General features: G+C 42.9%; 1 protein-coding gene across 4 annotated transcripts in view; it reads left to right on the top strand.

Annotated features, from left to right (window-relative positions):
- The window catches only part of RHBDD1 (rhomboid domain containing 1), a 118,715-nt gene extending 99,321 nt beyond the window's left edge, over positions 1-19,394 (top strand). For 3 of the 4 annotated variants that reach the window (XM_068280797.1, XM_068280795.1, XM_068280796.1), the window contains exon 7: positions 18,045-19,394. In XM_068280797.1, the coding sequence (XP_068136898.1) occupies positions 18,045-18,124 (80 nt within the window). In that variant the 3' untranslated portion in view covers positions 18,125-19,394. Of the gene's footprint in view, positions 1-3,891; positions 3,995-18,044 lie in introns of those variants that run through there. The other variant, XM_068280798.1, reaches the window with a different exon arrangement.
- The last annotated feature ends 5,826 nt before the right edge of the window (positions 19,395-25,220 follow it).

Below are 25,220 nucleotides of genomic sequence, written 5' to 3' on the forward strand. Positions count from 1 at the left end.
TTTTTTCTCAAGAGAAACCAGACTTTCATTTGGCGGTATTTTTTCCCAAAAACATTTTAGTTTTATATGCACTTTAATGGGAAACATTGAAAAAAAAATACATTTCTCAGGTTTTACCAATCCAAGCTTAAAGAGAACCTGTACTGAGTAAAATTATTTAAAATAAACACATGAGGTAACTTCAAATGAACATTACATAGTTACCTTGCCATCAGTTCCTCTCAGAAGCTCAACATTTTCTTCTGACAATGATCCCTTTCAGTTCTGACAATATTTTGTCAGAACTGAAATATATCAGTTGCTGTCAGTTATATATCAGTTGCTGTCAGTTACAGCTGAGAGGAGAACTGATGTGTCCATGTTTCCCTATGGTTCAAGTGGGCAATGTTACAGTTTAACAGTGTGCTGACCTGGAAGCTGTTATGGGGTAATGGCCATTTTCAAAATGGAGGACGGAGAATTCCATTGATCACAGTGGACAAACAGGACGCAGAAGAGGACAAATAGATTCAGGAGTAGACTACACAGGAGGTAAGTATGACTTGTGTATGTTTATTTTGGCTTTTAATTTTCAGTTCAGGTTTTCTTTAAAAAATAAAAAGTGCTACGGTAGATAAAAAACACAAATTTTATTTGGCTCTTTCTCTTTCACAAAATTTAAATTATGTTCCTGTCACAATTTATGGTGATGATATTTGTTTCTGAAATAAAGGTGGCTTTTTGCTACACTGTGTACTTTTCACTTAGAATTTAAAGGATATTAAAATAATTTCAATGGTAAAAATTAGGGAGAAAGGATAATATGGAAATAATAGCTTTAAAATGTAGTATTTGTATTTTGTATGTATTTTAATGTAATAGTTGTCGCTGCATCCCCACTATTACATTTTCCCCTATTACATGTGCAGCCCTAGAGCACGCTCTAGTCAAGTTATTCATCGAAAGGATTCATGGGCACCAAGCTTCAATAAGTCTAATAGAACTTTTCTTTCAAGAGATATAAAATTGTAATCCAGGGCCTCATATATAGAAATTATCTATTCTTAATGTCTACAGCAAATTACATGGAAGGGGGTAACTATCAACACCTCCTGGATGGCTCTGGGCACCAAACTTATAAAGGAGTTAATATTGGGGGGGGGGGTTCTAACAATGGATCAGTTCGAATTGTTTTACAGATAGAAACATTTTGAGAAATGGTTTAAGAGGTGAGAGAGAGTTTTTGTAATAAAACATAAGTTTAAAAAAAAATATTTAATGATAATTAAAAATAATTATTTTTAATTTAATTTAATAATATTTAAATGTTAAACCTTTTGAACATTTTGCACACTTGAACCACGCATTCACATACATAACGTGGGTAACCTACTCCAAGGTGGTGGTGCTCTTTGAGGCAGAGAGAAATGTGCTCATGCAAGCCCGATTCCCTTTTCATTTCAATAGAATCAATTGTAACCTGTGATGTGCAGAGAAATCTTACCAACAATAGGCCATGCAACAATAGACAGAAGCATGACATTAAATGCAGTGCCTTTATCTAGTGTGAAGTGGTCCTTTTTTTTTTTTTTTTCTTCTTTCCTTGTTTTAAAGCAAGAGTTTGAACTGGTCCTTAGTTAATAAATCGTATCACCTTAACACTAGAGTTTAAAAAAAACTCTTTGAGGCTGCCACATCCCGCCGCAATGCAAAAAACGAACGTGTGCCGTCTGGGTCATATGACCCTGCTCAGTGACGTACATCCTGCTGGGCAGGAAGTATGTCACTGGGATTTCCTTCGGTCCACACGATGCACCACGCTCTGTCGGTTGCACTACATGCATCACCCATACACTTGCATTACAGCAGGCTCTGTGCGGTAAGGACGGGGCCTGCAGGAGCTGCTGCCCTTGGCAGCTTCGGGAGCACAGCATCATATCACATTAATTGTGAAAGTCTCCATTGCCTTTCATTGCTTTAGCAGCACCATGCAGCAGATTAGGGCAATGCAACACAGGTTTATCCTGCAAGTGTAAAAGGGCCCTGAATATTAAATTCATCCGTTAACAACCTATTTATTTATTCACATGGATGTTAGACAAGCCTTGCCCTAAGTCTCACCCTCGAGTAGAATTCTGTGAGGTCCTAGAACAACACTCAGGCTACACAAATAGCTCTCCAGCCCTTTATGTATGGGCAATTATCACATCATGTTTTCACAGTGATAGAAATAACGTAAGCTCTTAGTTAATCACATTAATACAATATCAGAATCACACTGTGCTGGAGCAGTGCTTTTATTGGCCGCGGTTCCATCATGATTTAACGCTCTCCAAAATGATAGAATGCATTTTCACAACCTCTGACCATGCCACACTGGCTCATGCTCGCATGGACTTCTGGCAACTCTCGTAACTTAGGAAAATAAAGCCCATTTCTATGAATGCATGTTTTGTCTTAATTCCAATAACAACATTTTTCCACATCCAAGTCATGAAATGTTTGGAGGCGATATTAAATGAATCTCTTTCTACCTTCATTAACACCCAGGAGAAATATTTTAATTCCTGGAAATATCAAACCTGCCATTTATTTGCTTGATGTTTACATAAGTGTGTTGCTGTCCTCCCCTTGTTTTCTTTGAGGTCCAGTCTGCCACTTAACGGATTTTGTTGTATTAAATATAAATCTGCTTCTCATTGGAAGCAGAAGGGAACTTGTGGCAGGGGACTGTGGAACTGTTTCAGAGAATAGAGGATTGATTCTTCACAACATGTTTAGTTTCATGCTGATACAGATCAGCCAGTCCTAAGTAAAGCTTTACATTATTGTATCCCTTCCTGAAAGGAAAGCAATGTTAATGGTTATAGACTGCCAGTCAGAATGATATACGTGCACTCAGCGAGTCTTGCACATGCCTTACTTTTTTTCTCTACGGCTTTTAAGGACTCCTGAGGTGAAACAGTAAAGTGATCTTTACTTACCTGAGGCTTCTTCCAACCCCTCGAAGTCTTCTGGTTCCCTCTCTGCAGCTCCAGTGCACCCCGGTGTCCCACAGCCTTAGTAAGCGGCTCTTGACGCAGGCACGTTTGTGTGCGGCCAGGTGCGCAGAAACACCTAAGGCCAGCGGGACTCCGGGGAGCACCACAGCTGCGGCGAGGGAACCAGAAGAATTCTAGGGACTGGAAGAAGCCCCAGGTAAGTAAAGATTGCTTTACTATTCCACATCGTGAGTCCTTTAAGGGCTTTTAGGATGTTATCAATCAAAGAATAACTTTCCCAATGCAAGCTAATCTGTGGCTTTTCCTACCCTGCACTGCGTCAGGCCAGTAGTCATAGCAGTGAAAGAGGACCAAGCTCTGTCCTAATGATACACCGGGGGGGCACGGTCAGAGTTAATTACTTACTTGATCCGGGGTAATTCAGTCAGTCAGGTGAACACTCTGACCCTTCCCCCTTGGAAATGAGGCTGTAGGGGGCTTTTTTCAAACCTGTAATGAGGCTTTACTGCATTTCTGCAGCCTGCCCCAAGCCCGGTAGCAGTGGCCAAACTGGTGGCTGCCCGGCTGCTGGGGGCCATGGCAACACAGGCAGAGGTTTCCAAAGAGCTTCGGCAGACTTCAGGACTACATTCCCGAGGTGAGAAGTGGAGCATCACTGATGTGTTGGATCAGATAAGCAACCCTGTCATGACAGGCTCTGTTTTTTATACTGGGGGTAATCTTTAGCCAGTTCTGAGAGGAGGAAGAGGTACTCCTAATATTGAAAGGTAAGTCACATTTTGCATAACACGATAAGAAGACCCTCCAGTTTTGATGGCTCAGAGAATTTATGAACCCATAACATTCATATTCACTACTGAAAAATGGCAAAAGGTTTAGTAAACTAATGGCTCCCTTCCTGTCCCTCTAGAGTAGCGAACCAGGAAAAAAGGGCGCCGGCTTCTAGTGGACGAAAAGGACTCTTATGAAATTATCGTTAATACGGCGAAAAAAGGGCGCCTGATAAATATTTTTAATAACATTGGAACATTAAAGTTTTTGAAGTATGTTAACATTTTAGAAGCTTGTAACATTATAGCTTTTGTCATACTATTTCTTTTGTATGTACATATTTTATGTTATTAAAGATATTATCGTTTCTTTGTATAAAAGGGTGCTTATGCAGGGGGAGTGTTTAGAGTTAGGCACCACCGGGGGGGGGGGGGGGGGTAGGGTTAGGCACCACCGGGGGGGGGGGGGGTAGGGGTGTGTGATTAGGGTTAGACACCACCAGGGAAGGGTTTTGTGTGAGAGTAGGGTTGGGTTAAGCTGTATTGTTGAATTACGTAACAATTTTCAACGTTAATATAGTTTCGTTATCAACTCCTGTCTGTTTTACATTTTGTTAACAATGTTTATCGTTATTGAGATTTCGTTATTCACCGGTGCCATTTCGTTATCCAGCCGGGCCCTTTTTTCCTGGCACCCTTTTTTCATACATGCCTAGAGTAGCAATATAGACAATACAAATGCTTGTAAATCCCCTTTAAGTGCAGTGAATGGCAGCAGGCACGTGAATGGGTTGTCTGCCAATAGGGGTCAGTGGAGGGTGAAACTTGCAGCCTGGATAGCATACCATGTGTGGTGTCACACTATGTCTCTTTGCAGAATCTGAGCAATTCATCATCTGCAGACGCATCATTTACCGAAGAGTTAACCAGTTCAATCAGCCATCCTTGCTCTGGGATCTTTTTTTAACCCTATAAATTATTACTCCATACCTAAATGGTGGTCAGGCTGCATACTACACAGCCTCACCAACTTTCACATTGCTAAACTCTGGAAATGAATGTGTCACTAGTAGGGCTCTGCCAAGCCCCAGCAGCTTCCCAGTGGTGGCTGGATAGTGTAATGGTTAAGGGCTCTGCCTCTGACATAGGAGACCTGGGTTTGAATCTCTGCTCTTCCTGTTCAGTAAGCCAGCACCTATTCAGTAGGAGACCTTGGGTAAGAGTCCCTGACACTGCTACTGCCTATAGAGCGTGCCCTAGTGGCTGCTGCTCTGGCGCTTTGAGTCCACCAGGAGGAAAGAGCAATATAAATGTTCTGTGTTCTGTCCATATTCTGCTGTGCTATTCTGCTGTGCTTTCTGTCTCAGAAGTGCAAGCACACTGTCTCCTGCCTGTGCCCTGCTTCTCTCCTCCCATGATACACATAAACTCCTTGTGGCCTGACCCCTACTATCTTGTCCATGCCCCCTTCTGTCACCATTATGGGGCACTCTATACAGCAATGCACCACTGGGCTGAGTTAGCAGCAGCCATGCTTCTAATGCACACATACCGGTAATCTAAAATAAAAACTTATCAACAAAACAAAAGTGTACAAACATATTCTTAGTTCAATAGAAAAAAAAATCTGTACAATCCCATTGTGTGTCTCAGTGCTCCACTCCACAGTCTTCTCTTCTTTCATTGGCTTTGTAATCAATAGGGAAATCAGGAAAAAGGATTTGTGTACTTTTATTTGCTATGCAGCCACCTGGAAACCAGCAGGATGTGTGAAATGCACACATATGATCCTTCCCTCTGCTTGGTCACCCCTTCTGCTGATCATTTCAGTAATCGGATCAGTAAATTGACAGTATGTTGCTAATGTGTTGTGATAATGATCCTGGAAATGGTGCAAAAGTGGGAATATATTTGTCATGGATTGACCTACTTTTCTCAGATGTGGAAATCAGTGCAACATTGGTGAGCTAAGTAAAGCCTCATCTACACGTGTAGATGAGGCAGCGATTCGGCGGCTCGATTAGCTGCCGGATCGCCTCTTCCGCGTCCCTGCTCGCCGCTCGGGCGCCGAAATCAATACCCGCTTGATTCCCGCTCGTCCCCGCGCCGCGCCGCTTATCTTCCGCTCGATTCCCTGCCATTGTCCTCTCGCGGGGAGCGAGCAGCGAATCGGCGGTGGGGAGATCCGTCTTGTCGGATCTTATCAATAAGGATCAATATTATCAATCTTATCAATATTGATAAGGAACATCGCGGCCGCATCTACACGTGTAGATGCGGCTTAAGGCCAGCAGTCGTTAGACCATGCTGAGCTTCTGACATTACAGGGTGGTGCCATATGCTCAGCTGGTCCAGCTTAAGCGATTGCTTGGCGCAAGTATTTTACTTTCTGTTTAGGAGAATTAGCCCATCTATATGGAGTATGCATGCTACATCACATGTTTATTAGGGATTTCGCCATGCTGGTCTGTGTATTTTTTTTCATGGACTAAATACAAAAAGTTTCATAATGCAACTTTAGAAATTAACCACTTTGTCCTTTGCTACAGTATATCTACATCAGCTGTGGCTCTCTCCAAGCCACAGCGATGTAGATATACTGACCTGCTTGCAGCCCTGTTGTGCAGGAACAGGTGCGCTTCAGAGCGCACCTCCTGGCACTAACAGCTGCAATACTAATTGGTGAAAGGGAAAATGTTCCCTTGTAGCCAATTAGTGACCCCCCTGCGGATGAACAATCACCGCTGTAGCAAACAGCGTGATCATTCATCTCTCCCCCTCCGTGGTCGGATCTGCTACAAAAAATGATAAGAAAGCAGTCTGACTCACCTTTTCCTGTTCCAGCGACCAGCCTGCAGCCCGAGCCTCTGATCCCCGCTCTGCACGCAGCCCTGTGATGCTGAATAGCCGGGTCCCGGCTTGATGACGTCATGCGTGCAGAGCGGCGATCGGAGGCTTGGGCTGATCGCTGGAACGAGATAAGGTGAGTCAGGCTGCTGCCTGGGGGGGGGGGGGGGGGGGCATCTGGCTGGGTCTTATGGGGGTGTGTGGACCCCTGGTGGGGGGTAAAATGTGCAGCTGGGGGGGGGATAAAGTATGAGGGGCCACATTTTTTTTTTTTCAAATGTATAATTTTATACTGGGGGCAGATCTGGCTATAATGGGGGGGCCCTAATCCTGGGTGCACCTGCAAATCCTGAGGGCGCATCTGGCTATAATGGGGACCACTATTCCTGGGGACACATATGGACACATGAGGGGCAGCAATCCTGGGGATACATCTATCTATGCTGGGAGGTGCCAAACACAGAGGACACATTAGGCTATACTGGGGGGACTGATATTGGGGACACATCTGGCTATAAGGGGGGTCTGATACTTGGGACACATTTTGCTTTCAATACTGGGAGACAATAATACTAGTGACATGTTTTTATCTCCTGTGGTACTTTTTATTTTTAAACTGGAATTGATAAAAACTGAGAAAAAATGCATTTTTTTCATTTTCCCCCTCTTTTTCCCATTAAAATGCATAGAAAACTTTTTTGGTCTAGGGATAAAATACCCGCCAATTAAAGTCTAGTTTGTCCTGAAAAAAACGATACCTAGATCAGTTAGGTGTCATGAGTTAGGATAAAGTTATGGCTGATTAAAAAGGGACACTGCTAAAGTGTCAAAACTGCTCTGGTCAATAAGGGGAAAACAAGGTCTGGATGCGAAGTGGTTAACAGATAATAGGGTATTTATCCGTTAGCCGGGCGCATCCGGCAGGTGGCGCTAATTACTATTCCCCCTTCCTGGCAGACATGGATATTAGGGAAAGATGTAACTCTGGTGGAGTTTGGTCGCCATCTGCCGGATGCGCCCGGCTAACGGATAAGTACCGATAATAGTTATTATTATTACTGATAATAGATATGAAATAAATGTTAGAAAACAGAAGAGGAGATCAGGCAGGATAACCAAATGATGCAGCTTTTAGAATGTAATATATTGAAAGAGGGAACTGGTGAAGACACGTTACTATGGCTTCAGGTTACATTGTCCAGCTTGAATAGTTGAATAAACTTAGGGCACAGAACAGACAAGAGCGATTTTCACCTTTCAGTGCTCATCCCTTTCATTTGCCAATAGCTTAATCACTACTAATCACAATGAAATGATCTATATCTTGGTTTTTTTCACCACCAATTAGGCTTTTTGGGGTTGATATTTGTTTTCAGTAATTACTTTATTTTTTATGCATTTTAAGGGAAATGCAAGGAAAAAATGAAAAAATACACTATTTCTCCAATTTCATCCCCTATAGTTTTAATATAAACACTGCTACTGTGCGTAAAACCCACACACTTTATCTGCCCATTTGTCCTGGTTATCAAAAGATTTTAATTATGTCCCTAGTACAAAGTATGATGACAATGTATTATTTGGAAATAAAGGTGTAATTTTTTTATGGTGTTCGCCTAACCCCCCCCCACTATTTTCATGTGCAAGCGCGCGGGAATTCAGGCGCACAGCGGCAGCAGCACTGATTGGCCTCGATTCATAAAGCATTCCCGCATTCGGAAATGCAAAAAAACGCTCACTTTACCGACCACACACCAAAATATGCATTCATAAAGGCTTTTTCCGCATGAAAAGCCGACATTTGCGAGCAGAGTGATCAATCACCGCCTTGCGCGGTGATTATCACAGCAACAGTAACAAATGTCAATTCATAAAGATTAGAGGTAGCGGTATGCGGACGGGTATTACCGCTACCTCTGATGTGGCGAGAAGCGTGCGGAATCCGTTGCAGTGAATGGGACAGACCTCCCAAGCAGCTGCAGAGAGAACACCGCACGGAGGGATTCCGCCTGCTTCCCCTGTTTCCGCACGTCTCCCGACAGCCTAACGCCTGCCTACAGCGGAGTATCTCCGCACGTATATCACAAGTAGCTAAATTTTTATGAATTACCACCCTGAAGGCGGAAATACCGACAGCGGTGTTTCCCCGCTCGACTTTCCCCGCTCGCAGGCAGTTTTATGAATCGAGGCCTTTGACTTATTAAAATGTCCTGGAGCCGTTAAGAGGCTCTAGCAGGCATTTTATAAGTCAGCTTGTCATTAAGTGGTTAAAAAGTCATTTTTAGGAGTAGGAGGGAAAATTGAATTGTTTATCTCATCAGTTTATTTTCACCTCTGGTGCACTTTAAAGTAAACATGAAGGCTAAAAAATATGAAAGGTTAGATGCTCCGCTCTGTTCAGAAAACCCAGAGGCTTCCCCCGAAACAGCAGCATCTCCTGCCACAGACATCACCTGCCCGCAGTAAAGATATCACCATGTGATACATTTCGGAATGTAAATGAGGGAGAGGAAAGATTTTGCAATGAGTAAACACTGACTAAATCATTTATAAATGACTATTGTAAAAAAAAAAAAAACACTTCTTTTCATTACATTATTTTCACTGCAGTTCCTCTTTAAATCTATGTGGTGGCTGTGCATGTTGCTGTCTGTCCAGAGTTCAGCTTTAACCCAATTCACTGAAAAAATTGAATAGAGAAAAAAACTTTTTTCACTGAGAAATTCCTCTTCTTGAATTGTCTTCCTTTATAGCAGTCTGTCTCCTGACACGTGAGGGTCAGTCAAGTTATAGTCAGCAGTCATTGCAGTCCCAACCTTTGGGCCTGGGTGCCCAATAGGTTGATCGCAATCTACCGATAGATCGCGACTGCCTGATGAGTAGAGCGTGGCCGAATCCTGTCAAGAACTGAAACCGTGCAGCTGCGCCACTCGGTTTTGCTGCCACTCGATGCATCAGGGAAAAGAGGGGAGAGGCGCGGCTAAAGGAGGAGGCGCAGCTAGAGGGGAAAGGAGCAAATGAGGAGACAGGTCTCCTCCCCTCCAGGCTGCTAGTGAGCCGTGTGTCTCTTCCCCTCCTGGCTGCCTGCATGCCCACATTTGCCCACATTGCTTTAACTCACAATCAGCCCGGGGGGGGGGGGGATTCTTAAGCTATTTGCTATGTTTGTATGTCTGAAGGGGGGAGAAGGATTGTGGACTGCCTGACTGCTGGGATAGGGAGGGGGGATGCATTATGACGTGAAGGGGAGAAGGCTTGTGTTTGTATTCGTTAGGCTTGGAGGTGGGGGGGGGGGGGGAAGAGAATACTGTGACTGCCTATACCGCGCGCGGGGGGGGGTGTAGATCTCGCGGATGCAGCGGTGTTAAAAGTAGCTCGCGAGCCGAAAAAGTGTGGGCATCCCTGGTGTAGGGCATCCTTTCAGAGTTTGCATTGCCATGCCAAGCTTGCCATAGGCACCTCAGCATCACTCTGTAGCGAGTATTGTGGTTGCTTTGCTGCACCAAATAGTGATATTTGGTGTATGGCTCGCAAATGGACTCGGCTTGGGAAAAAAAGCCCCTGGTGCTTGCGATTTGCCAGGATCCCAGCTGGATAGCTTCATCCAGTGTGCTAAAAGGCACTGCCTATAATCTATAGACATAATTTATGCATTGTGTGCCAAGACACAAACAAGACATTCTCTTACAAGTAGAATAGCCATATTATGTAGCAAGAGCAAGTGATTGCATGGTGAAGGCAAACAGAGGAAGGTTCCACTTGTCTGCAAAATAATGACCTCTAACATCCTTTCTTTAATCAGTGCAGTTTTCTGTCACATCAACAGTCACAGCACCACACACACTTCAAAACACTAACTGCATTTTATTCACATCCTTTAAAGCAAATCCATCAGAGGCTGAAGCATTCTGCTGCTCACAAACCTCCATGTCGTTTACTTGGCTGGAAGGGAATGGATTAAAGGGACTTAGAGCTTTTAAATGAAACAGATTTTATACATACCTGGTGCTTCCTCCAGACCCATACGCTCCTATCGCTCCAACACTGCCAATCTCTGCTGCCCGCAGCTTCGGAAACTGGGTCCCATCACTGATGTCAGTCGCCGCCATCTACGCTGGAGAAGTGCACTGTTTGCATATCTCTCCAGCAGCTGCTGGAGAGATACGTAGATGGCGCACTTCTCTTACACCAGACTGGCTCCGACTGACGCAAGTACAGGGACCCGGTTCCCGAAGCTGCGGGCAGTGGACGACGGCGGCGTGGGAGCAATGCGTGCGGATGGGACTGGAGGAAGCCCCAGGTATGTATAAAATCTTTTTAATTTAAGAGCTGTGGTACACTTTAAGTAGCACTCCTATGTGACCCCTTGTGGCCCAGCATCGCACCTTCCACCTACCCTAACCTCAGTCACATATTGCATAAACTTTACCATCGTTCTCTCCCTTTCATGATTCTAACCTCACCCGAACGTTCACCTTTCGTTCATCCTTAACTCTTCACTCCTCTGAAATGCACAACTACACTTTCTCCTTAGCCAAACCTTAACCCATATCTTTAAAAAAAAAAATGAAATGTTGCCTAAACTTGAAAGTACCCCTAAACTGGGAGGGAGGTTGATTGCTGTCAGTTCCATTGTGGATGGTGATGTGACATAAGTCCTCTCATTCCAGTGCCCCAGGGGTCCCCATTCTAGTCAACCGAAATCTTGGACTGACTAGAACGTTGAATATGGTCGGGAAGGAGATGGCAGCTATCCTCCTTAGGCACGCCCCTGACCATGCCCCCTGCTACTGCTGTAATTGACTAACCCGTTAAAAATAAAGCCACCGCATAACTGACCTACTCCGGTTTTTCCCTTTGCTGTCTTTTCTGCCCTGTCAGCTATCCCATTCCGCCGCCGTGTCCTTTTGTATCTGCCAGTATTTTTACCGCTATAGCGCTGACCTCGGAAGTACTTGGGTTACTTCCGGGCCAGCACCATAACAGTGAAAATGACGGCAGATATAAAAGGGCATGTCTGGTGGAACGGTAAAGCTGACAGGGCGGAAAAGACAGCAAAGGGAACCTGGAGTAGGTGAGCTATGCAGTGGCTTTATTTTTAACAGGTTAGTCAATTACGGTTCAGGAGTACTTTAACTCTCCTTATCTGGCATTATTCCTAACTTATAACCTTAACCCTATCTTAATCTACCTGTAAACTGGCCTAGTGTTAAAGTCTAAACCCCCTTTACCTGACTTCCCTAATGAAATACATTTTCTATACCATTAGGGATCTGAATGCCTCTATAACTGCCTCCATGCAGCTCTATCCGGATCCTTTGCTGTGTGAAGTCATGGTTTTCACAGCCTTCATCTAGGCACAGAGCTGCACCAAAGCAATTGTTTTTTTCTGTCCTATAGGTAAACAAGCCTAGTATATGGGATTGATCATGTCAGGCCAAGCTAAGGTTAGATGGATGCATTGTAAGGAAATTGGTAAGAAGGGTTCAGTTGATGTTTTGTAGAGCGTGTTGGGGTTAAACACACATGGCAAGGTGTGATGTTGAGTCAGGCTGGGTAGGAAAATCAAGGTCTGGAAAAGGCACCAAGTTTCTAGATATTGGGGTGTCATGGCAAATTCCTTTACTCTGACCTCAGTTAAAGGGTGCTGAGAACTTGTGTAGGGTTTTGTGTGTGCCCTGCACACTGCTGAACTACACTGTAATATAACTTTAACTTATAAAATATGACTATCCCAAACCCTTACATGGCTGACATATATGTGTACCAACTCTTTAGGCCTGACTTGTAATCATAACATTAAAGGACAATTGACGTAAGAAGAATATGGAGGCTGTCATATTTATTTTCTTTTAAATAATACCAGTTGCCTGGCAGCCCTGCTGGTCTATTTGGCGACAGTAGTGTGTGAATCACACCAGAAACAAGCATGCAGCTAATCTTGTCAGTTCAGACAATAATGTCAGAAACACCTGATCTGCTGCATGCTTGTTCATAGTCTATTGCTAAAAGTATTTGAAGCATAGGGTCAGTAGGATAGCCAGGCAACTGGTATTTCTTAACCAGCCTGGCGTTCTGATTGGAACGTTTTTTTGCACAATTTTTTTTTAATCATGTAGCTAGCCTAGCGCTAGCTACATGATTCCCCCCTCCCTGCGGCATCCCTCCCACCCCTTCGATCACCGCCGGCGCAAAGACCCATCCGGAAATCCCGTTCTGAACGGGATTTCCTTGAGGGCTTCCCCCGTCGCCATGGCGACGAACTTTGTGACGTCACAGGGAGTCTCAATCTACCCCTCAGCGCTGCCTGGAACTGATTGGCCAGACAGTGCATGGGGTCTCGGGGGGGGGGGGGGGGGGGGGGCCTGTATCGCGGCGGGAAGCGGCGGATCCATGGCAAGCGGCAGCGATCAGGTAGGACACGCAGCAAGCAAAGTGCTTGCTGCATGTTTGTAAAAAAAAAGTATTCAAATCGGCCCAGCGGGGCCTGATCGGTGACCTCCAGCGTCTCTGGACGAGCCTAGCTCGTCCAGAACGCCAGGGAGGTTAAAAAGAAAAACATATGGCAGCCTCCATAGCCCTCTAGCTTCAATTGTCATTTAATCCTAACCCAACCTTTTATGCCACCAAAACCTTTCAGACTTTCAGTAACACAGATAACATTTTCTTCAGTTGAAAGTAACGGTGTCCATAATATTTGAAAAAACATCCTGCTGGACACTAAGGCACACTGCTTGCGATTCCGATTTTTAATCGGTTTATACATCTGATTCCGATTTTTAATCGTTACTGCATGCTTTGTTTTTTCCTCCGTTTTTCTGTTGATTGTATTCAGGGAAAATCGGAATTGCAAATCGGAAACAGAATCGGAATCGCAAAACGGATTTGCAGTGTGCAGGGAGCCTAAAGGTGGTCCGGATTTTACCACTTTTGCTTTTAAATGGAATTTACAGAATCTTAGTGTTTATCTATGAAGCTGCCATATTTCCAGCCTCTTATGACTTCAAGACTGCTATTTCCGTGTGGAACAATTGGCATAGCTTCATCACTGTTTTACGACTATTGGTTTTAGTTGCCTAAGTATACGTAGATGTTACAGTAGGAATGGACGAGTCACATGTTCTCCGCTCTCGGAAGGAAAGTGTCTGGCAGAGAGTCCCTAATTGAGCAGACACATTTAGCTGAGCCTCAGTGGCTGTTAATTACAGCATTAATCTGGCAGATGAGACCAGTATGGTGACTGCTACTGGTTTCTGATAACACTGGAAGGCTGTCTGGAGGAAACAGAATAAACAGTGAATGAAGCAGTGCAGTTTACAAATCCACATATCAAAACCTGTATAGGCTTAAGCTGCACATTCCATATGAAAAAGCAATCATGCCCATGTAATGTTGTCACTTGTAAATGCAGCTTTGTTGTGATGATAGCAGAATGCATACTGACTGCCATGACACTTAAAACAATCCTGGTATGAGTTTGAAGTTGACCTGTGTTTAGCCTTCCACATATATTTTGCTGCAGTAATGGGTCAGACATGCACATTTACCTGCCGACATTTAGTTTTCTTCTAAGCACTTCTTTCTCCTCAGTTGTTGCTGACACAGAAGTTCTGTTGTGATGCCCCCCCCCCCCCCATTTTGTTATGCAAGTACTAGTCTCTCTCATGTCAGAATTAAGTCGGACTATAATGTAACTCATTGATAAGGAATTACAGCCATAAAACTCCTGGCAGAGAACTCTTCTGAAAGCAGGGGATAGATAAATATTTAAACTGTTCATATATTAGGAACGCCTGTTCAATTTCTCATTAATGCAGTTATCTAATCAGCCAATCCCATGGCAGTTGCTTCAATGCATTTAGGGGCATGGTCCTGGTCAAGCCAATCTCCTGAACTCCAAACTGAATGTCAGAATGGGAAAGAAAGGTGATTTAAGCAAATTTGAGCGTGGCATGGTTGTTGGTGCCAGAGGGGCCAGTCTGAGTATTTCGCAATCTGCTCAGTTACTGCGATTTTCACGCACAACCATTTCTAGAATTTACAAAGAATGGTGTGAAAAGGAAAAAACATCCAGTATGCGGCAGTCCTGTGGGCGAAAATGCCTTGTTGATGCTAGAGGTCAGAGCAGAATGGGCCGACTGATTCAAGCTGATAGAAGAGCAACATTGACTGAAATAAACACTCGTTACAACCGAGGTATGCAGCAAACCATTTGTGAAGCCACAACACGCACAACCTTGAGGCGGATGGGTTATAAGAGCAAAAGACCCCACCGGGTACCACTCATCTCCACTACAAATAGGAAAAAGAGGCTACAATTTGCACGAGCTCACCAAAATTGGACAGTTGAAGACTGGAAAAATGTTGCCTGGCCTGATGGGTCTCAATAGAGTTAGAATTTGGCGGAAACAGAATGAGAACATGGATTCATCATGCCTTGTTACCACTGTGCAGGCTGGTGGTGGGGGTGTAATGGTGTGGGGGATGTTTTCTTGGCACACTTTAGGCCCCTTAGTGCCAATTGGGCATCGTTTAAATGCCACGGGCTACCTGAGCATTGTTTCTGACCAAGTCCATCCCTTCATGACCACCATGTACCCATCCTCTGATGGCTACTTCCAGCAGGATAATGCACCATGTCACAAAGAACAAATCATTTCAAATTGGTTTCTTGAACATGACAATGAGTTCTCTGTACTGTTGGGATGTGATGGAACGGGAGCTTCGTGCCCTGGATTTGCATCCCACAAATTTCCATCAACTGCAAGATGCTATCCTATCAATATGGGCCAACATTTCTAATGAATGCTTTCAGCACCTTGTTGAATCAATGCCACATAGAATTAAGGCAGTTCGGAAGGCAAAAGGGGGTCAAACACCGTATTAGTATGGTGTTCCTAATAATCCTTTAGGTGAGTGTATGTTAGCTTCTGGGATACTGAAAGACTGTGTCAGCATATGAAACAATACAACATTAAACATTATTTTATTATCCGAAACACAGAAAATAAAAGTGCAAGATTCTAAAAGAAAAAATGTCATTTTAGTAGTAGGAGGATAGATACAATTGTCAGTTTATTTTCACCTCAGCTTTCCTTTTACAGCTGAAATCTGATTGTTTGCTCTGGGCATCTGGTACTTTTTGGAACAGTTTCCTTTGCACCTGCCTTATAGGACCACTCCAGCGGGAAAATTTTTTTAAATCTAACAGATCTGAAAGGTGTTGGACTAGTCTATCTCCTCATGAGGGATTCTCTGGGTTTTCTTTGTTTTCAAAAGCATTTCCTGAACAGCAGTTTAACCTCCTGAGTGATAACCTCAAGACAGGCTCGATGTTGGCAATCCGCAGCTCAGTGCGGTAACCCCGAGCCAGACTCACGGTGACCACCACGAGGTTAATGCAGAGCAATTGTGCGCAGCAGGCGTTTTCACTCACCTTCCCAGAGATCCAAACGCTGGCAGCCATTCTTCTTCCTGTCCTCGGTGGCTCTGCATCCCCCTGGTAAGGTCACCGGCTGTCATAACAGCCGGCCATCTAAAATCTAGAAATGATCATAGCCAGGGAGGTTAACTGCCAAAACTGAGATGCCAGCCCCCCCCCTTCTCACTTGCACACTATTTTGGCAGTTACTCTCAGAAACTGCCGTTCAGGAAATGCTTTTGAAAGCAAAGAAAACCCTGAGCATCCCCCATAAGGATATGGACTACTCCAAAACCTGTCAGGTCTGTCCGATTTTAACTGCTTACTTTTCTTTCGCTGGAGTGGCCCTTCAAGAAATCGGCGGGACAAATGATGCAGTTCATATTTATTTCAAAAGCATGAATAAATGAGGGCCCAAGTAACTGAATGTAGCCACTGCTCTGAGCTACCTTGTAAACAATGTCTATTATTTTAATACGTGGCACTGAGCATGAATTCTCTAGGTATAGTGGTTGTTTTTACGTCTTTGTGAATTGTTGCTGAAATAATGAAACAGTGACTTGTCATTAGGCGCACGCAGCGCAACATGCTTTGTTTTTTTGCTCTGGATTACTAAAGAAAAAAAATCCTACATGGGGATCCCGAGGGCTTTCACTCGCTGTGGTTGCAGCCTGATGTGACACAGAAACTGCTAGATGTTGCAGAGTAATCCCTGATTTTGAAACCAGCCAGACAATAAACAACTCCATAACATTCAGTACAGCAGCTTCTGTAGTGCCCATCTGTTTCAAAATAAGCCTAATTCTGCTTACTATGTGGAAAGCTTTGCTGACTGGCATTTGTCCTAATTTGTTGGCAGCGCCCTGAGCGCAGCTCTGCTGCCACCTTTTGGAAGATGACCTGCAATGCAAACTAATTACAGTTTACTTAAAGCTGTTACGCTGCTTTAGTTTAAGTGGCTTATTAATAAAGTGCTTCCTCTAGCTGGCCTGCATTAAGCCAAATCCAAATACTTAGCTGTAGTTTCTAGATAAACAGTGCTGACTCAGAAGCATTATCTCGCTGATGTCTGCCCATCCGCTGATCATACAGCTAATAGCGGACTTAATGGAGAGGGTATCTGAGGTGTCTCCTATGGGCATCAAGTAGACTGGAACGGCTATGTGATCGCAAAGATCAAGCATTAGCTACATTCATTTAGGGGGAAAAAATTACAGTTCATTCACCAAAACAGACACAAATATCAAATTACAGACACAGACGGACCTTCATCAGCACATGCACTGCCTAACCAGAGGCATAACTATAGGGGATCAGTTCCTGCAATCACAGAGGGGCCCAGAGCAGTGTGACGCCCCCAACTTCTAACCTTCATTTCCTCCGATATAGAGGTCCATCCTCCAAGTCAGATGTTTTTGTGGCTACACTTGTTATGGTATGAAGATCATGATGGCCACAATTGTCTTATGACCCGTGTAAGATGGCCTTCCTGACCGTGAGGGTCACCAAGAGAAGACTAGAGAGGGGATGTGATCATTGGGTGCCACATCGGGGGGGGGGGTCATGATTTGTAGTTACGCCCCTGCTCCTAACAGCACTAACATACCTTATAGACCTCATACTAGTATAATGTAAGGCCTGCATAATGTGCTACCACCTCATACTGAAGTTATGCTCAGCCTCTCCATCTTCACTGCACAAGCTTTCCAAATACACTGAGCCATAAAGTCTTCGTTTACCCTCCCAGATTTTTCATTCATTGTTGTTGTTGAAAATTCTTAGCCTCTCTAGTGACCAAAAGAGCTTTCATCTAGAGCCCAATGGCCATCGGGACCAGAAGTGAGCAATTCTATTTAATGATGTATTCAGTCTGCTTTAACAAACTGACAGAATTTCTAAACCTTTGAGAAGAAAGATAATGCTAAGACCTCACAGTTAAAACTTTTTCTTTAACTTATTATTATATTTAAAAAAAAAATTGACATACTATACATTTTCTGAAAATTGTATTGATTTCCATTTCAGGGCATCCGGGAGCTTCTAGCCTTGGTGCGCAGCAACCATCTTTGGAAGAACTCAGAAGACGAAGATTAAACCGTTTTTAACAGATGTCCATATTTTGCCTTGGAGTCTATTTTCTGTTTTCCAAGATGTCCAGCCACTGGGAACATCTAGATTCTTGAATCATATTTTATGTGGCTATATGTGTGACAGCACTCTCCAAGTTCCGTTATATTTGTGAGAGTACTGATGATGACGGCGGACTGATACGGCTGTTCCTGAGCGATCCGCCGGGCGGATCGCTCAGAAACAGCCGTATCAGTCTGCAGACAGACTGTACACACGCCGGTCTGTCGCTGGAACGCCCACCCAGTGGGAGGTGACGACGGACCCGTCGTTGCCTGCAGTCCGGCGTGTGTACGGACCTTTACTCTCATTCCTTAAAACCCAGCTGATACTATTAACTCATCAGCAATAAGTTCATGATCTAATGGATACAGACAAGCATGCATGTTGCCAAATATTCTTTATCCTGCAGAGGAGAATGCATGTTCTGATACATTAACTCCAAATGTCAATACCATTTAAGAAACACTTGCCTCCCTGTCATTATTTACTCATTTTAAGAGGTTTTTACTAGTTCCCTGGCTGTCATGATCCAGACAGTGGAGTCAGAGGGGAGCAGGATCACCTAATCAGATACTCATTCTTAGCCAGTGATTCAGAATATAATATACAGAGAAAAAGCATAACCTCAAAGAAGCAAGCATGTTCTAAAGAAGGCAGCATTGGCATCTTCTATAACTCCTTATTCAAGTTTCCTTTAAAACTTGAGAGTGGCTAATACAGGGGCCAGTTATGAGAATGCCCTATGCATGATGGAGAACATGCATGTTGTTCGACACCTATGTCATCTGCTCCACACCATGCCATTGGACAAGTCACGGAAGACACTGAGAAGCAACCTGGCCTCTTCACGTAAGGATCTCTTAACATTCTTCCTATAACAGTAGACTCCAGGACATATAACTTTTTTCAGAATAAAAAAATCTCGGGGAAAAAATAGGCATGAAAAGTAAAAACATAAATTCATTGTAAGAGGGTGCAAATGATTTGTATTTTAAATTGGTGCACTGCTCTAATACACAGAGAATTTTTAAGGAATCCTCCATTATCTGTACCAGTCACTGCCGTGCGAAAAGTTTACAGTTCCCTGAATCCTTTTTTATTTTTCTAAGACTCTTTGCTGTTATTTTATTTATTTTTTTCCATGCTGAAATGTATACTTTTGTAATGTATGATTTTTTTTAATAATATGGGAAAATTATATAGAAAAAAAGGAAATTAAAAAAAAGAAATATGCTTAAAGAGAAATGATAATGGTTTTGTTTTCCCTAAATCTAATTATGTTTGAATTTTTGAACTTTATACATTGTTTTTATTTCTCTTTTCTTAACATTTGTATTCAAACTTTGCTATACCAATAAATAAAAAGTACAGCGCTTGGGCTTCTAGGACTATCATCCTCTAACACTAATGCAAACTGATAATTTAAGGCCCACACACATGGTAGATTAAAGTTGTCTGAGGCAGCAGAAGAAATCTATCCAGCATAGATCAAACCACTAGTGTTGTACTGGTTAATGCTGCAGTGCAATGTTATGCAGCCATCAATTCCCTGCTGCTCCTCCCCCACCCATTTTCTCATGTCTGACTAAACTTCTGATTTACTATTTATTTATTATTTATTTATTGTATTTATAAAGCGCCAACATATTACGCAGCGCTGGACATTAGTTAAGGTTACAGACAATATTTAGGGGTCACATACAGCAATAAGACAATACAGGAATACAAGATCATGCAGCACAGTATGAGTACAAGGTAATGCTGGTAGTCACTGGATGGGAACATGGAGATTAGGCCAGTGAGTTCACTCAAGAGTTCACTCAGATCCATAGGATGGGTGTATGGTAATGGAGGTGCGTGAACAGGTAGGAGACATAAGGAGGAGTACCCTGCCCGAAGGCTTACAATCTAGAGGGAGAGGTGGGGACACATCAGAACTATCAGAACATGTAGCTTTAAGATCTAACGTAAGACCTTCAGGAAGCAGGTGTTAACTGATGCGAGCCAAGCTCTGGTTTTGTCATGTAAGAGCAACTTGTGCTTTTCGGATCTGTTTGATATTTTTTTAAATACAGTAACTATTGCATGAAAATGGCATGCCAGTACATTATTTCACTTCCGCTACGTGCCAAGGCATTGGGACTAGTAATGAGTAGAAAGAGACTCCATGAGCATCGGAGTCTTCCTCACCTGAGATGACAAACGCCTCATGTCTGAAAGCAGTTCGAAAAATGATGAAGAATGAAAAGTGTGACTATGACTGAAATTTGAAGTAGAAGTAAATTCTACAGCTTATATTAAAGTGAGTTTTAAATAGTAATTTTGATATATAGTTAGGTTGGGTTGGAAAAAACATACATCCTCCAAGTTCAACCAGAAATCAATAAGTTGTGATTAACAAGAATGATTAAATGCATTTTATTTAAAGTCCGTAAAAGTTTCTGATGATATTTATGCATTTTATCTAAGCTTTGCACAGCTGCACACATGGAATGGAAGAGATAGATTTGCATTGTGAGCCAATGAAGCTGTTTAGTTTTTCCTAGGTTTGTCTGACAGGGTCAGCTATCACAGTAGGTAAGAGCAGAATGATGTACTCCTCAGTTAGCTGCTTACATGTCCTGTGCCGTCAGTAGGTTGGAGTTTTGCCAAGGGCTGGATTTCACATCCATAAGCCGCATCTACACACGTAGATGCGGCCGCGATGCTCCTTATCAATCGAGCCGCTAATGCGGCTCGATTGATAAGATCCAACAGGACGGATCTTGCTTCCGCCGATTCCCTGCTCGCTCCCCACGAGGGGACAATGGCAGGGAATTGAGCAGAAGATAGGCGGGGACGAGCGGGGAATCGTATACGGCGCACGCGCGGCGAGCGGGGACGCGGCGGGTACGCGGAAGAGGCGATCCGGCGGCTAATCGAGCCGCCGGATCGCAGCCTCATCTACGCGTGTAGATGAGGCTTTAAGCCCAATCTACACGATACGATTCTTTATACGATTCGATTACTATTCTATTTACGATCCGATTAAATCCAACATGTCCGATCGGGATTCGATTCAATTCGTTTGCCATTGCAAAACAATGGCAAATTGAATCGAATCGAATCCTGATCGGACATGTCAGATTTTATCGGATCGTAAATAGAATCGTAATCGAATCGTATAAAGAATCGTATCGTGTAGATTGGGCTTTAGAAAGGGAAGAGATTAGGGCACAATTGCTTTAATTGCTTGTTTTGTGTTTAGCCATCTGAACTACAAAACTGACTGAGTAGAATTGTAAATCCATTGTGAGAAAATAAATTCTGTTTAGTTGTTTATTTAGCTATCTGCCTGAAGCTCTGCTTTAAAGCGGACGCAAACCAAACATTTTTTTAATTAAAAATATTTAGTTGCACCACTCTGACACATACAAAGATAAATAAACACTCCTTCAAACCTATGATAATTTCAGTGCATGCTTTTCACCCTTCTCTTTTTATAGCTAGGGTTATACTGGGGGCAGCCATTAGCAATTCCTCCATTGCCGGACACCATCTACTCCCCCAGTTTGCCGGAAAAATCCCGGCAATTTGAAAGGAATTATTATATTATTTTATATTTGTCATCATGCAGTTGAAAAAAGGCTGCTATTTATTATTATAATTTAGAAAATCTGAAATCTTGTATTTTTAATTTGGGTCCACTTTAATGTGTATTTCTAGTCACATGTGGCCAGCCTGAAGTCTAATAGCCTGTTATAGGTAGAAAACGTTTTCACTAGAAATATTGATCTGCTTTTGCTTCTTAAGCATAACACTGCTGCAGAAGAAGGCAAAGCATTGCAATTGTGTTAAAGTTTAGAGTCTAGTCAGCTTATTAAAGTCTTCCTATTGTTTTTGTACAGACCTGCAGCCTTTTGCCATGAAGTTGTGTGTTCTGTGGCTGAATCATGTAGATTTCAGCATGATCCGCGCTGTTACATTTGGGAGCCGCCATAGACGCGCTTTACATTTGTATTCCGCCATAAACGACCATTAAAACATTGGTTATGAGGGTAAACTTGGACGCGGGCTGGGGCCACCTGTGCTGCAAATTGCCTCTATAAAAAGCAGGCTTGGAGTGCCAGTTAACTATTACCATTATTTTGCACTTATTTCCACATGCCGCGCTTTCATATGTACGCTCTGTAGCCTCCCTCATGTTTGTAGACAAGGCTGCAGTTGGCTGAAGGGCAGGGCTATAGATGGATGCATTGCCTTGTATATAAGATGGCATATAATGAGAGCTGTTGGAAAGATAATGACAACTGCAATACCAGTTCAATAAGAGAGATAACTAATCAGTCTTTTAAGTTACTTTTAGTCTTTTAGAAAGCTCTGGTGGTTCTGGTTCATCTTGGTTTTACTGGGTACTCTGTAAAACTCCTATTTCCCCAGTTTTGCCCAAATAGACATATTAATCCACGCATTAAACTGAAGGCCAAATAGCCCGAAACAGCTGTGTGCAAGTTTGATTGGTATGGCTCTGTAAAACGAATAGGCCATAGGCGTACAGCTCTGGGTGTATGTTTTGCTTTTCAGGGACAGAAGCAAATGAAAAGCCACTCACTAAGCAGAAGTGATGCTTGATGGGAGTTCTTTTTTGCTCACAATAAAAGATAATTAAAAATGCCTTTTTTTATAAGAAGGCAACACTGTATTCCAGTAGCCAGGGGTGAGAGAACTCCAGCATGGGAGCTATATCCCCAACACAGCTATTCATCCTTTGGAGGCAAAACCTCATTTCCTTCCATCCACTATAGTCAAGACATAAGACAGACAAGACAAATAACATTTATAGGGCACTTTTCTCCTGGTGGACTCAAAGCGCATGAGCTGCAGCCACTAGGGCGGGCTCTATAGGTGGTAGCAGTGTTAGAGAGTGAATAGATGCTGGCTTACTGAACAGGAAAAGTCGAGATTTGAACCCAGGTCTCCTGTGTACACTATCCAGCCAGCTAGTCCTCCTTTTTTAGCTAGATGTTCAGATCTGTTTAGAATATATAAATGTATTTGCGCAAAAAAAAAATGGTTACCTTGGGCTGAAGGTAATTATTATTTTATTATCAAAATAATGACATTGAAGCCTTGCTTATCTTCAAATGCTGATGTAAAGGAGGAAGTAGTGAGGAGTAAATGTGAGTTGAAAACTCTTGCTCATAATGTGCCTTATTGGAGATGTGTTGGGGTGGATTTTGCCCTACAAAGTGTCCCTCTTTCTCATTTGAAAATTAGGATTATGAAAACATACCAGTTTAATGTGGTTTTTAGAGGAAAAGCTGTATATTCTCACTAGTTCTGAAATACTTTCATCTGCAGTCATTTGAAGTGTTTTGATTGATTTTCTAGTTCAAGGCCCAAGTGCTTTTCCTACAGCTTGTATATGTATAGAAGAGGGAAATCAGATATTGTTTTAATGGAACACACATTTCCTATAGAGGATTCTGCAGAGATGAAATACATTTTATATAACTTAAACATTTTTGGCGGTGTCATTTGAGGTAACGGCTCTTTATGAGCTATGATGTAGGTTGTGTAGCGCAGATGGCGGCTTTGTGAGCGGGTGAATGAATACAGGATGACATAATGCAGTGGACCTGCAGACCCCGCTCTGTATGTTCTTACAGTGTGAAGAAAGAGGCATGCATATAATTACGTGCTCCAGGCCACACACTATAGAAAATGGATACTGAAAGGATTGCCCTCACTTTGTTAATTGGTTCATGCTCCCCAGTATTTAGAGTCAATGCCAGTCATTTAAGGACACTTTCTTTCTTCCTCTGTCAAAATGTGTCCTTAAATCATTTGTGGTACCACCCCGGCACCTTTGGCAGCACTTGAAAAAGAAAACTTTTCACATGGTGCAGCAGTGTATTGACAGGTCCCTTTGAGGCTTTCAGCACCTCCTCTCTATGCTTGGAGGATTAGACTCTGGTTCACAGCTGGACTGCTGGAAAAAAAAATAATGTATGGGCTGCAGAGGTCCCATGTAGGCTTTCAATAGATGCCACCAGAATCCCGCTTCTTAATGCTGCGCCTGCCAAGGTATTTTCACTTACCAGTGTACGAGTTATAAGCAGTGCCCAGACCTGCTTCATAGGAGAAGAATGACTTGATATGGCAATATTATACCAACTACTTCAAAGACATGTTGGCCGGGAGATCAAACACCGACCAGGCGGAGGGTTAAGAATCCACTTCTATCTGTGTTGGGATTTTTTTAATACAATCTGTAAAACTTAAATGCAGTTTAGAAAACTCTTCTGAGTACTGTCAGCTTTTAAGTCATGTAACATAATACCAACACGTTTTAAAGTATAACTGCAATGATGAAATATCATTTGCAAATGTGTTCGAAATCCCTCAATCATCAATGAAGCATTTGTGGTGTTAGTGCAGTGTTTCTCAAACCTGTCCTTGTGACTCCCCAACAGTGCATGTTTTGCAGGCCACCTCACATATGCACAGGTGAGGTAATGAGTGTCTCACCTAGTTGGATTCCTTGCAGCTGAGACACTAATTACCGCACCTGTGTATAGGGGAGGTTTCCTGCAAAACATGCATTGTTGGGGAGTCATGAGGACAGGTTTGAGAAACACTGTTAGTGTATTATTGATTTGCTTTTGAAGCCAGATGGGATGCTAGAGCACCTTCCATTCCTGACATGCAGCAGTTTCCATTCCTGACATGCAGCACGGATGCAGCATTTTGGTACAGTGATCATGTTCCAGTTCTTCCACTACTGCCATCCTCAACTCCTAAAACCTGCAAACCTGCAAATTTTGTTCTCTTGTCTTTTGACATAACAGAACGAATTGCTAAATGAAATCCCATCAACTAAACTAATCTTCCCTTTGTGTTAAAAGAGGAACTGTAGTGAAAATAACTTGATGAATAAAATCTTTCCTCTCCCTGATTTACATTCTGAGATTTCACTGGTGGTGACATCTTTAGTTCTATTTGGAATGTTCCTTTACTCAGAGTTCAATGCACCAAAAGAGATCAGAATCAAAATAATTTATTTCAGAATCAGAAATATTTGAGGGCTTT

Source organism: Hyperolius riggenbachi, chromosome 4, assembly GCF_040937935.1.
Source record: "Hyperolius riggenbachi isolate aHypRig1 chromosome 4, aHypRig1.pri, whole genome shotgun sequence".
NCBI lineage: Eukaryota > Metazoa > Chordata > Amphibia > Anura > Hyperoliidae > Hyperolius > Hyperolius riggenbachi.